The 10,801-nt window shown below is 52.2% G+C and overlaps 1 protein-coding gene across 2 annotated transcripts; it reads left to right on the plus strand.

Moving 5' to 3' along the window:
- The first annotated feature begins 1,369 nt into the window (after positions 1 to 1,369).
- On the plus strand, positions 1,370 to 10,124 carry Sp7 (Sp7 transcription factor). 2 transcript variants are annotated; one of them, XM_032890929.1, is made up of 3 exons: positions 1,370 to 1,438; positions 1,904 to 1,931; positions 8,524 to 10,124. In XM_032890929.1, exons 2-3 carry the CDS (start codon positions 1,911 to 1,913, stop codon positions 9,787 to 9,789), a joined length of 1,287 nt encoding a protein of 428 aa, XP_032746820.1. In that variant the 5' UTR covers positions 1,370 to 1,438; positions 1,904 to 1,910; the 3' UTR covers positions 9,790 to 10,124. The 2 variants fall into 2 exon arrangements, with proteins under 2 accessions (XP_032746820.1, XP_032746819.1); XM_032890928.1 differs by lacking the exon at positions 1,370 to 1,438 and adding an exon at positions 1,661 to 1,732.
- Positions 10,125 to 10,801: the final 677 nt, after the last annotated feature.

Genomic DNA, 10,801 nt, shown 5'->3' on the forward strand with positions numbered 1-10,801 from the left:
AGAAGGAGAAGGAGATCCCATCCAGGGAAGCAAGATGATGTATGAGAGGAGCTACTGTTGAAGAATGGATATTAAATCCTTAGCCAAGAGGGCATTGGGGATGGCACCCGGTGACTCAGAAGGAAGGATAGAGCTAGAGTACTCTTTCTGAGGGGATTAATCCCAAGAGGCTAAGTGTGAGCATGAATGAGTTGCTCTGTGCCTCAGTCCTGCTTGCCTTAAACCATGTCAGTTTCCAGGTTCTGTCCTGCAAACTGAGGTGGGTCTCATTGCTTAACAGTGAAATCGAGGCTGCCCTCATCTGCAAACAAGACACGGTCTTCCCACTCTCCATCACCTGCTCTCCAGACTAACTCATTGACAGTGAAACACTGAAACATTGCAGTAAAAGAAAGCACACTTGACATATTATCCCTCCTACTCCACACAAAACACACACACACACACACACACACACACACACACGTACAGCACAAATGCACTCTCACACATGTACACATACATACACATGGACACACACGGACACACACATACACGAATACACACATATACACATACATGCACACACATATGCATACACATACACAGGTGGGCACATACACGCATACACATGCAGACACACGGACACACATGTGAACACACACATGTTCACACGTGTGTGCACACACATACATGTGCACACGCATACATGTGCACACACATACATGCATGCACACATACACGGGTGTGCACATACATACACGCATACACATGCAGATACACACACATTTGAAAACACACACGTTCACATGTCACACGTGTGTGTGCACACACACACAGACACGCACAGTGCCATCCTGATCTAGTGGTGGCTGAATGAACAAAAAGTCTCTATCACCAGCTTGGGAGGTGGTAGGTGGTAGTGTAGGTGCCCCCATTGTGTGATCATATTCATTGTATATGAGTTTGTCTGTGTTCATTCATCACATTGACAGTCCCCATGTGGGTAGCAGTGAGTACGTGTTCATGCATCATCCCTGTGTTTGCTCATGAGTGTGTATGTCAGTGTGTTCCAGTCCTTCTGTGTGAGTGTCGTCCCCAATCCCCCATCCCCCCCCAGATCTCTAATTAGTGGTTTGGGGTTTGTTCCTTTTCCCTCCTGTTCCTTCCCTCAGCAGCGCGGCAGCGGCGGCAGCAGCCTCGGTGGTAGCAGCAACAGCAGCAGCAGCAGCAGGAGCAGCAGCAGCAGCAGCAGCAGCAGAAGCTGCCGCGCCACTGAGTAGCGGCAAGGACTCCGAGTCAAGAGTAGGATTCTAGGATTGGATCTGAGTGGGAACGAGAGTGAGCCGGCCTGAGAGAGGAGAAGATCCCTCCCAGCGCCCTCGGGCCACCCATTGCCAGTAATCTTCGTGCCAGACCTCTTGAGAGGAGACGGGACAGCCAACCCTAGCCTCCCCAGGTACAGATACTGGGCTGCTCTGGGGGACTGCCCACAGCTGTCTATTGGATTTCTGGGGTATGTAGGACACCTGGGTCTACCAGCCCTTTTCACCTTTCCCCGTAGCACCCCAAGGGAGCTCTGACAGCTTGCCCGTGTTCCTGCTTCCCACACGGTCCCTGGGCACCCCTTTTCTTCTCTCCCTCCCAGATCCCTTCTTTGGGGAGCTCAGCAAATGGAGCAGGAAATTTGGACCCTCTGCCTCCCTCTCTCGCCTTCCTCATTGGATCCGGAGTCTTCTCCGCTGGGAAAGCTGTAATTAGAGGGTGGATCCCTACAGACAGAGAGCAGCCCCCCCACCCCCACCCCCCAGTCCCTTCTAACTTTAGATCTCTTCTCTCCCATTCTCCCTCCCTCTCCCTTTCCCCTCTCCCACTGGCTCCTGGTTCTCTCCATCTGCCTGACTCCTTGGGACCCGGTCCCCAGCCTGAGGATGGCGTCCTCTCTGCTTGAGGTAACTGTTCCCTCCTCTTCCTTAAGAAACCAGCTACAATCTTCCTGGTCCTAACCCATGCCTACCCCACCCCCTCGGCTCACACAGACAGTAGCTGCACTGCTACTCACTTCCAGGGTCCTTCTCACGAAGAGGAGGAGTGGGGTCCTAGAAGGGGCAAGCAGAGGGTACAAACAAGGAAGAGGAACAGAGACAGGGGTCAGAGGGCAGCAGTCAAAGAAGGAGAAAGCGAAGGCCCCTAAGGTCATGTAAGCCACTGACTTCGGGGAGTGAGAGAAAGGGAAGAGAGGGGATGGGCAGGGAGGACAGGTAAAGTGACAGTGGACGATGTCTGAGTGGGCACAGAGAAGCCTTTAGCTACTGTTCTTTGAGTTAGGGGGAATCCCATGTCTAGGGCTCCTACATCAAGCAAGATCTGGTCAGGTCTGTGTTGAGGAAAGAGCCTGGCCTGTGAGCTGGTGTGTAGGAGAGGAGGAGAGCAGCCCTGCATGTGGGGGGCTGGCCAGGGGAACTGAGCCCAGGGCTGAGAGGGAAGCAAGGAGGAGGGACAGGGTCTGAGGCCGCTTGCCCGGCTCACAAATATTTAGCTTTCAGCCAAAGACAAACTAAGCTCTATTTTGGGAGTGGGAGGCTCCAGGGAGGACTGGGCCACTTCCCTTCCAGGCTGGGACCCCAGCAGCGTCCCTTGCCTCTTTGGTTCTGACGATGAAGCGAACCAGGGTACCATGTGAGTTTAGGATCTTGAGAAATTAGGATTAACTTTGTCAGGGCTTCTGGGGTACCCAAGACATAGAGTTAGAAGGGAGGACTCAAGCCACTCAGCGCCTGAGTTCTTCCTCATCTCCCAGTGTTATTGTGTCACCATCTCTGGGCTGCTTTCAGGGTATCTCTGGAGAAATCTGGGGTGAGATAACACTCCTTGAATGTCAGTGCCCTCCAGGAGCCTCAAATCGTCCCTATTCACGGGGCCTCATCTCAGTCCAATGTAGTGACACAGATCTTTAATCCCAACACTTGGGAGGCAGAAGCAGAAGCAGGTGAGTTCAAGGCCAGCCTGATCTACATGGAGAGCTCCAAGAAAGCCAGAGCTACACAGAGAAACCCTGTCTCAAGATCAAACCAAACCAACAAAATCTCTGTTCTGGGTACCCTACCTCAGGTCCCAGGAGTGACTTAGCCCTTGCTGATTGACTCATCAGAAAGCTGACTAGTTCAACCTGAAGGAGAGGGTGTGTGTGTGTGTATGTGTGTGTGTGTGTGTGTGTACACCCGCCTGCCTCAGCAGGAAGCTTTTGAACTTAAGCATCCACTGGCTTACCTATGTTAGATACATTGTTATACTTGTTGCTGACTTTGCCTGTGTGTGGGACCACAAGAGTGCATGTACACACACAAGCTGGATTGTGTTAGTACTTAGTCCAGATGAGAAATGGTGTCTGTAAGACTATGAGATAAGGACTTTATGACTGAGTTTGAGGTAGTGGCATACGAGCCAGGGGGTGGCCACGTTCTGTAAGCAGGTAGCCCAAGTACAGAGATCCACTTTCAGCTGCATCGTGAACAGATTGTTACCATGCCCTTTCCCCCCAACAGACTCTACATTTATTCCTTATTACTTATATGTATGACCATGGTGGGCACACGTGTGCCGCTGCTTGTGTGTGGAGGGCAGAGGAGAAAGTTTGAGAATCAGTCTTCTAATTCCACCTTGGATTCTGGGAATTAAATTCAAGTGGGCAGGCTTTCCTGGGAGGCTGCCGAACCTTTATCATCGTCATTATTATTATCATTGTTGTCATTATTTTTACTCAACAGACTTTATGTTGAGCCACCATTGAAACAATGGTTTTGAGGAAGCAGGAGGAAAGAGGGGCATATAAGTCCTGGGTCCGCCCTGTCGGTCCATATCCGTGGACACTGTCCCTGCCCTGCCAGCGTGGCATTCTTGCCTGGGGGAGGGGCAGTTCAGAGGCTTTCTGGAAAGACACAGGCTTGGGGAAGCATTTGGCAATAGAATGTGTCATGGATGCTAAACTTTTGGTTCCCCCCTATTCTGTGTGAACAGGAGACTCCCTAACGTAAAGACACCCCGTCTCTCCATTTGTTTTTTCTTTCTTTTTAGTTATTTATTATCTATTCACGTATTTATTTATTTTTTTGAGGCAGGGTCTTTCTTCATAGCCCTGACTGTCCTGGAACTTACTATGTAGACCAGGCTGGCCTCAAACTCACAGAGATCTGCCTAGCTCTGCTTCCCCAGTGCTGGAGTTACCTGGCAGTTTCTGTTCCTTTTACCTAGCTTTTAGGATCCTGGGTGCTTTACCTCCTCCCCAATCCCTCTGCCTGCTACGAGTTGGTTCTTCAGCAGTGGAAGGGGCTAGGGGTTCAGAGAAGGGACTCAGCTGCTGGGGGTAAGACACGTAGCAGGGGATCAGAGAAGAGGGAGAGTTGAGGGAAGGACACTAGGCAATGAACTGGGAAACTCATGCTAGAGACAGATACAGCTCAGTGCTAGTGTGGTTGCTCAGCAGGGAAGGGACCTGGGGTCCAATTCCTAGCCTCTAAAAAATACTCATAATAAGAGAAACTGGTTTTTAAAAACTGCAAAGCTGCAGGAATGAAGAAACTGGGGAGAAAGCTGGGAGCTAGGGACAGGGACCCTTGGTGTTCAACATATGTAGTGGCAGCCCCATCTCCCTCCCTCCCAGCCTCCCAGACAGGGTTTCTTTGTGTAGCCCTTGCTGTCTGGAACTTGCTCTGTAGACCAGTCTAGCCTCAAACTCAGAGATCTGCCTGCCTCTGCCTCCCGAGCAGAGCACTGGGGTTAAAGGTGCAGGTCACCACCTCCCAGCTTGGCCATTTTCAGTTTTTGAGACAAAGTCTCACTATGACTGTCCTGGAACTCTGGGTTAGGGTTAGACTATTTGGACTAGGCAGGCCTCAAACTCACAGAGATCTGCCCTCCTGCCTCTGAGTGATGGGATTGAAGGCATGCACCGCCATGCACCGCTATGCGAGGCTAAGCCTTTTATTTTAAAGGGTGGTAGAATAGGGATAGGGACCGGGAAACTGGAGAGTGGGTGTCCCGGGTACTACAAGGTAATGCATATGACCAGGTAAGGAGCTCAGAACCCTGAACCTTCTCCCTAGGCTCTCGCAGAGCGAGCAATCAGCCGGAAAAGGAGACTGAGGATATGAAGGAACTTCAGCGCTTGGCTCCACGCGCGGTCCAGTACTTTGGTTTTTCTTTCTGGCCTTCAGGGGCCGTGTTGGCCTTGCTCCCCAAAGTCGGGGTCTCATGTCAGCTTAGGGTTGGCTGTCTTCTTTCACCCCTCCCTACCTCCCCACAGCTGGGTGGGGTCCCTGGGCTTGGCTGAGGCCCTTGTGGCCACAGTGTGAGGGCCGGGCAGGCGGGGGACCGCGTCGGCGTTTTTAAAAATAAACCGACCGCAGGGAAGCCACCGGAGCTGGAGCCGAGCAGGGCCATGCTGGGCAGGGGGGGAGGGGGCAGCAACTAAGGGGAGAAGGAGGGAGGAGTGGCCTGGTCCGGGGGTTTTCTGGGGCCCATCGCCATGGTGGGTTTCTCTTGGGTGGGAAGTCTACGCTGTCCTCCTCCTCCCTCTTTCTTCACCTCCTGTGTTTTCCTTAGCTTTTCTGGCCCAGGATCTCTTACCACCTCTCCTTTGTTTATTCTGCTTCCCTCGCTCTCCCTCCCTTTTGTCTTTTAACTTTCCTGTCCATTTCTGCCTCTTAATGCAAACTTCTCCCCTAGGGGCCCGCCTTCTCTGTCCTGCGGAGCTTTCCACAGCAGTTCCTCAGGCACACTGGACTTTGTGTCCCATGGTTTTGTGCCTCATGCGTCTTTGAACTCCCATGTCGCTACCTCTCCTTCATACTAAGTTTGACTCCAGTCCCTATCAGCTCTCTCTTGGCTTGGGTCATTAGAGGATCCAGGGAAAGTCTTACTGGGAAAGGGAAAGTCTTACTGGGAAAGCCCAGGGGGTTACTTACTGTTGGACAAGGTTTCTATAGGATTGACAGGTCCAGAGAGAGAGAAAGGAGAGAGAGAGAGAGAGAGAGAGAGAGAGAGAGAGAGAGAGAGAGAGAGAGAGAGAGAGAGAGAGAGAGAGAGAGAGAGAGAGAGTGAATGAATTGGGCAGGAGTGCAGTATAGTGATCACACACACCTTCACTGAAACCTTGAGACACCAGTCAGTGTTGGTTACCGCTAAGATTTGGTGTCGTGTATCTGAGAGCCCTGGATTCTCTCTTCCTTCATATGTTTTACTAGGAAGGCACTGGACAATTAGATTTTTCTTTTCTGTAGCTCCAGCTGTCCTAGAACTTGCTGATAGGCTGGTCTCGAACGAATTCAGAGATCTGCCTGCCTCTGCTTCCCCAGTGCTCTGATCAGAGGTGTGCACCACCACGTCTAGCACCTTTTTAGAAAATTTTTATGTGTATGGGTGTTTTGGTCACATGTATGTGTGTGTTCCTGGTGTCTGTGGAGCCAGAAGAGGGAGTAGGATCACTTGGGACTAGAGTGACAGATGACTTTGAGCTGCCACATGGGTGCTGGGAATCCAAACCCAGCTCTCTGGAAGAACAATAAGTGCTCTTAACTTCCAAGCCATCCTTCAAGTCCCAATGGCTAGCTTTTAAAAAATGTTTGGTAAAAACACACACACACACACACACACACACACACACACACACACACACACACACACGGGGGGGGCAGAGAGGGAGAGAAGGAGAGAGGAGAGAGGGAGAGAGGGAGGGTAGGGTAGATTTATGGGAATGCCATGCCAAAGCATCTGAAGAAGTCTGAGGACAACTTTGTGGGAGTCTCTCCTTCTAGCATGTGGGTTGTGGGGATTGACTTTAGGTCACCAGGCTTAGCAGCAAATGCCTTTACCCATTGGGCCATCTCGCTGGTCCCATATAGTCCAGCTTTTGAAAGATGCTTCTTATTTTTTTTCCTCTTTTTTATAAGTCGATTTGGTTGAACCCAGGATCTCAAACATATTAACCAAGGATGCTGAAGTGTATTTCTTCATAAGTGGTTCTGATTCTAACCTAAAGAGGGTACCAGGAGGTCCTGAGGGATGGTTGTCATTGAGGGATGGTTGTTATGAGGGGGGTCAGATTGGTCATAGCAGTTTGGTAGGTATTAAGGAGCTCTTTCTTTCTTTCTTTCTTTCTTTCTTTCTTTCTTTCTTTTCTTCTTCCTTCCTTCCTTCTTTCCTTCCTTCCTGAGGCAGGGTTTTTCTGTGTAGTCCTGGCTGTCTTAGAACTTGCTCTGTAGTCTAGACTGACCTTGAACTCATAGAGACCCGCCTGCCTCTGCTTCTGGAGTGCTGGGTCTAAAGATGTGTGCAGCCACTGACCAGCTACCTCTGTGTTTCTAACCACCCCCCTCCACCCCACTTTCATGTTTTTCTTCATTCACAGCACTTGAATGGTGAGGTGCAGACCAATCCCATGTACTACACCTTGGGGGACACTGAAGCTGTGTCTAGGGTCTTAGCTCCCCGTCTCAGAGAGTCCTGAGGACTTTGTAGTCTCTCACTGCTCAAAGGGACGCTAGCTGGTGATGCCCAGCCACTGCTTAAAAGGCATTTCTTGCTTCACCACAACCCAGGCTTGGCTGAGGCCCTATTCCCTCTCAATGTCCCAGTGTCTCTGCTGTCCCTTCCTCTACCTTCCCGGGTCCAGAGTGCATGCCAAGAGATTCTTCACTAGGGACATGTGGATCTGACCTCAGGGAGATGGGGAGACAGTGGCTCCTTAGTCAGGAGCTGAAACAGAGACCGGAAATAGAATTGAGGTGAAGACAGGAAAATCTGGAAGGGGCAGGATGTCCCAACACCATTGCTTCTCTCTGTGTCCCCCACACTGCTTTCCCTGGAGAAGGTATGGAAGACGGTGTCCTTGCTGTGCTGACCAAGCTGGTCTCAAAGGCTCCTGGGCTCAGCCTGCTGAGGGGCGAGGCTAGTTTGTTTGTTTTTGTTTTTGTTTTGGAATCACGGTCTTTCTACTTAGCTCCGGCTGTTCTGGAACTTACCATGTAGGCCAGGTTGGCCTTGAACTCCTGCCACCACACCGAGCTTGCTTGTTTTTGAGACAGGGTCTATGTGGCCTGGAATTTGCAGTGTAGCTGAGGGTGACCTGCGGTTCTGATCTTTACTTCTGCCTCCTGAGTGCTAGGACATTATAGGTGACTGCCACCTCATCCAGGCCATACAACTAAAGAGTCCCTGGCTGGGCTTCTGTCTGCTTCATATCCACTCTCCTAGGTCAGGCCCCTAAATCTTACCTCAGCCAGCTGGCTGCTTCCTTTGTTTCAGCTCTTCCTGGGAGACACTTGTACCCCTGCGGACTCCCATGGAGGCTCTTCTTCCTGTCTGCCGGGCTAGAGCACCAGGCTTGCCGGGCCCCACTGGCAGTCTCGCCTCCAGGTCCCTTTCCTCTTCCTCTCCCAAAACCCTGTGCTGTTCTCCATGTTTGTAGGTCTCAGACTCACAGCTATGCCCTTCCCTCTATCCTCTCTTCCTCCCTCCTAAGCGGTGCCTCTCTCTCTCTCTCTCCAGGAAGAAGCTCACTATGGCTCCAGTCCCCTGGCCATGCTGACAGCAGCCTGCAGCAAGTTTGGCGGCTCCAGCCCTCTGCGAGACTCAACAACCCTGGGAAAAGGAGGCACAAAGAAGCCATACACTGACCTTTCAGCCCCCAAAACCATGGGGGACGCCTACCCAGCTCCCTTCTCAAGCACCAATGGACTCCTCTCCCCTGCAGGCAGTCCCCCGGCCCCGGCCTCTGGCTATGCCAATGACTACCCACCCTTTCCCCACTCATTTCCTGGGCCCACTGGTGCCCAAGACCCGGGGCTGCTGGTGCCGAAGGGGCACAGCTCTTCTGACTGCCTGCCTAGTGTCTACACGTCCTTGGATATGTCCCATCCCTACGGCTCCTGGTACAAGGCGGGCATCCATGCAGGCATCTCACCAGGTCCTGGCAACACTCCTACCCCTTGGTGGGACATGCACCCTGGGGGCAACTGGCTAGGTGGTGGGCAGGGCCAGGGTGATGGGCTGCAAGGGACACTGTCCACAGGCCCTGCCCAGCCTCCACTGAACCCCCAGCTGCCTACTTACCCGTCTGACTTTGCCCCCCTTAACCCAGCTCCCTATCCAGCACCCCACCTCTTGCAACCAGGTCCCCAGCATGTCCTACCCCAAGATGTCTATAAGCCCAAGGCAGTTGGCAATAGTGGGCAACTGGAGGGGAGTGGTGCAGGCAAACCTCCCCGGGGTGCAGGCACAGGGGGCAGTGGTGGATATACAGGCAGTGGGGCAGGGCGTTCTACCTGCGACTGCCCCAACTGTCAGGAGCTAGAGCGGCTGGGGGCAGCAGCGGCTGGGCTGAGGAAGAAGCCCATTCACAGCTGCCACATCCCCGGCTGCGGCAAGGTGTACGGCAAGGCTTCGCATCTGAAAGCCCACTTGCGCTGGCACACTGGCGAGAGGCCTTTCGTCTGCAACTGGCTTTTCTGTGGCAAGAGGTTCACCCGCTCTGACGAGCTGGAGCGCCACGTGCGCACTCACACCCGGGAGAAGAAGTTCACCTGTCTGCTCTGCTCCAAGCGCTTTACCCGAAGCGACCACTTGAGCAAACATCAGCGCACCCACGGGGAGCCAGGCCCCGGGCCGCCCCCAAGTGGCCCTAAGGAGCTGGGGGAGGGTCGCAGCGTCGGGGAAGAAGAAGCCAATCAGCCGCCCCGATCTTCCACCTCGCCTGCACCCCCAGAAAAAGCCCCTGGAGGCAGCCCAGAGCAGAGCAACCTGCTAGAGATCTGAGCTGGGCAGAGGAAGATCTCCAGCTCCAGGGTCCTCTTGTCCCTCGCTCTCTCCTATGCATGCCATGCCATACTCTGGGGGATCTCTCTCTGATCCCTTAGGCTTTCTCTTTGCATGTCTCCTCACTCTTCTGTCTTAGCCAAATTCCTCTCAGGCCTTTGCCGGTGCCTAGTTCCCATGCTCTGACCTCCTGAACTCTTTCTTCTCTGCCCCTGTTCTTCACAGCTTCCATCTGGCCGCACATCATTTTCTCATTAATTCTTTGCCATTCAATCTTTCTGCTTCCCAATCCTATTTGCCACTTTCCCGGAAGCTTCCAGGCTGTCGCCCCGATTCCCCCCCTGCTTTCCATTCTCTTGAGCTTTTTTAAAACAAACACGATGATGATGATGATGATGATGATGATGATGATGATGATGATAATTTATTGCCACCTGGTGGTTCTTCATTAGGAACCAGAGTTAAGGAGATTGGTGTTAGTAACCTGGCTGCGAGCAGAGTGCCAAGAAAGGGGGAGCCCAATGGGGATCTGATCCCAAAGATGGGCTGACCCCAAGGTCAGGGAGGCTGTCCCCCAGCCTTGAGTACTTAGCCCCTGTGCGCCAGGAGTAAAGAATAGTAATAATAATAATTCTATTTATCTAAGTTATGATGACGGGTCAGGTACAGTGAGCTGGAGAGGGAAAGGGAATCTTTTTTTTTTTTTTTTGTGCTAAGGGTATTCTAGACAAATGCATCTGTGTATAGATAGACAAATGATAGTGGAGACCTTCGTAGATTTCTATCATCGAGGTCTCTGAGTTTGTTTTTCAGTGGAGTTTTGGGTTGTTAGGCCTCTTTTAGAGTTTATGTGGGTGTCTCTCTGTGAGGCAGTCACTAAGATCCCAAGCCCCAGCCAGAAGCTGTGAAACTTCAAGTCCTATGGAGGGGAGGACTGGAATGTACCCCAGCTCTCTTGACCACAGAGCAGGTTCTTCAACTGACCCTCTTCTCATACCCTGTGACCTCATCA

The sequence above is a fragment of the Rattus rattus genome, chromosome 1 (genome assembly GCF_011064425.1).
Source record: "Rattus rattus isolate New Zealand chromosome 1, Rrattus_CSIRO_v1, whole genome shotgun sequence".
Lineage (NCBI taxonomy): Eukaryota > Metazoa > Chordata > Mammalia > Rodentia > Muridae > Rattus > Rattus rattus.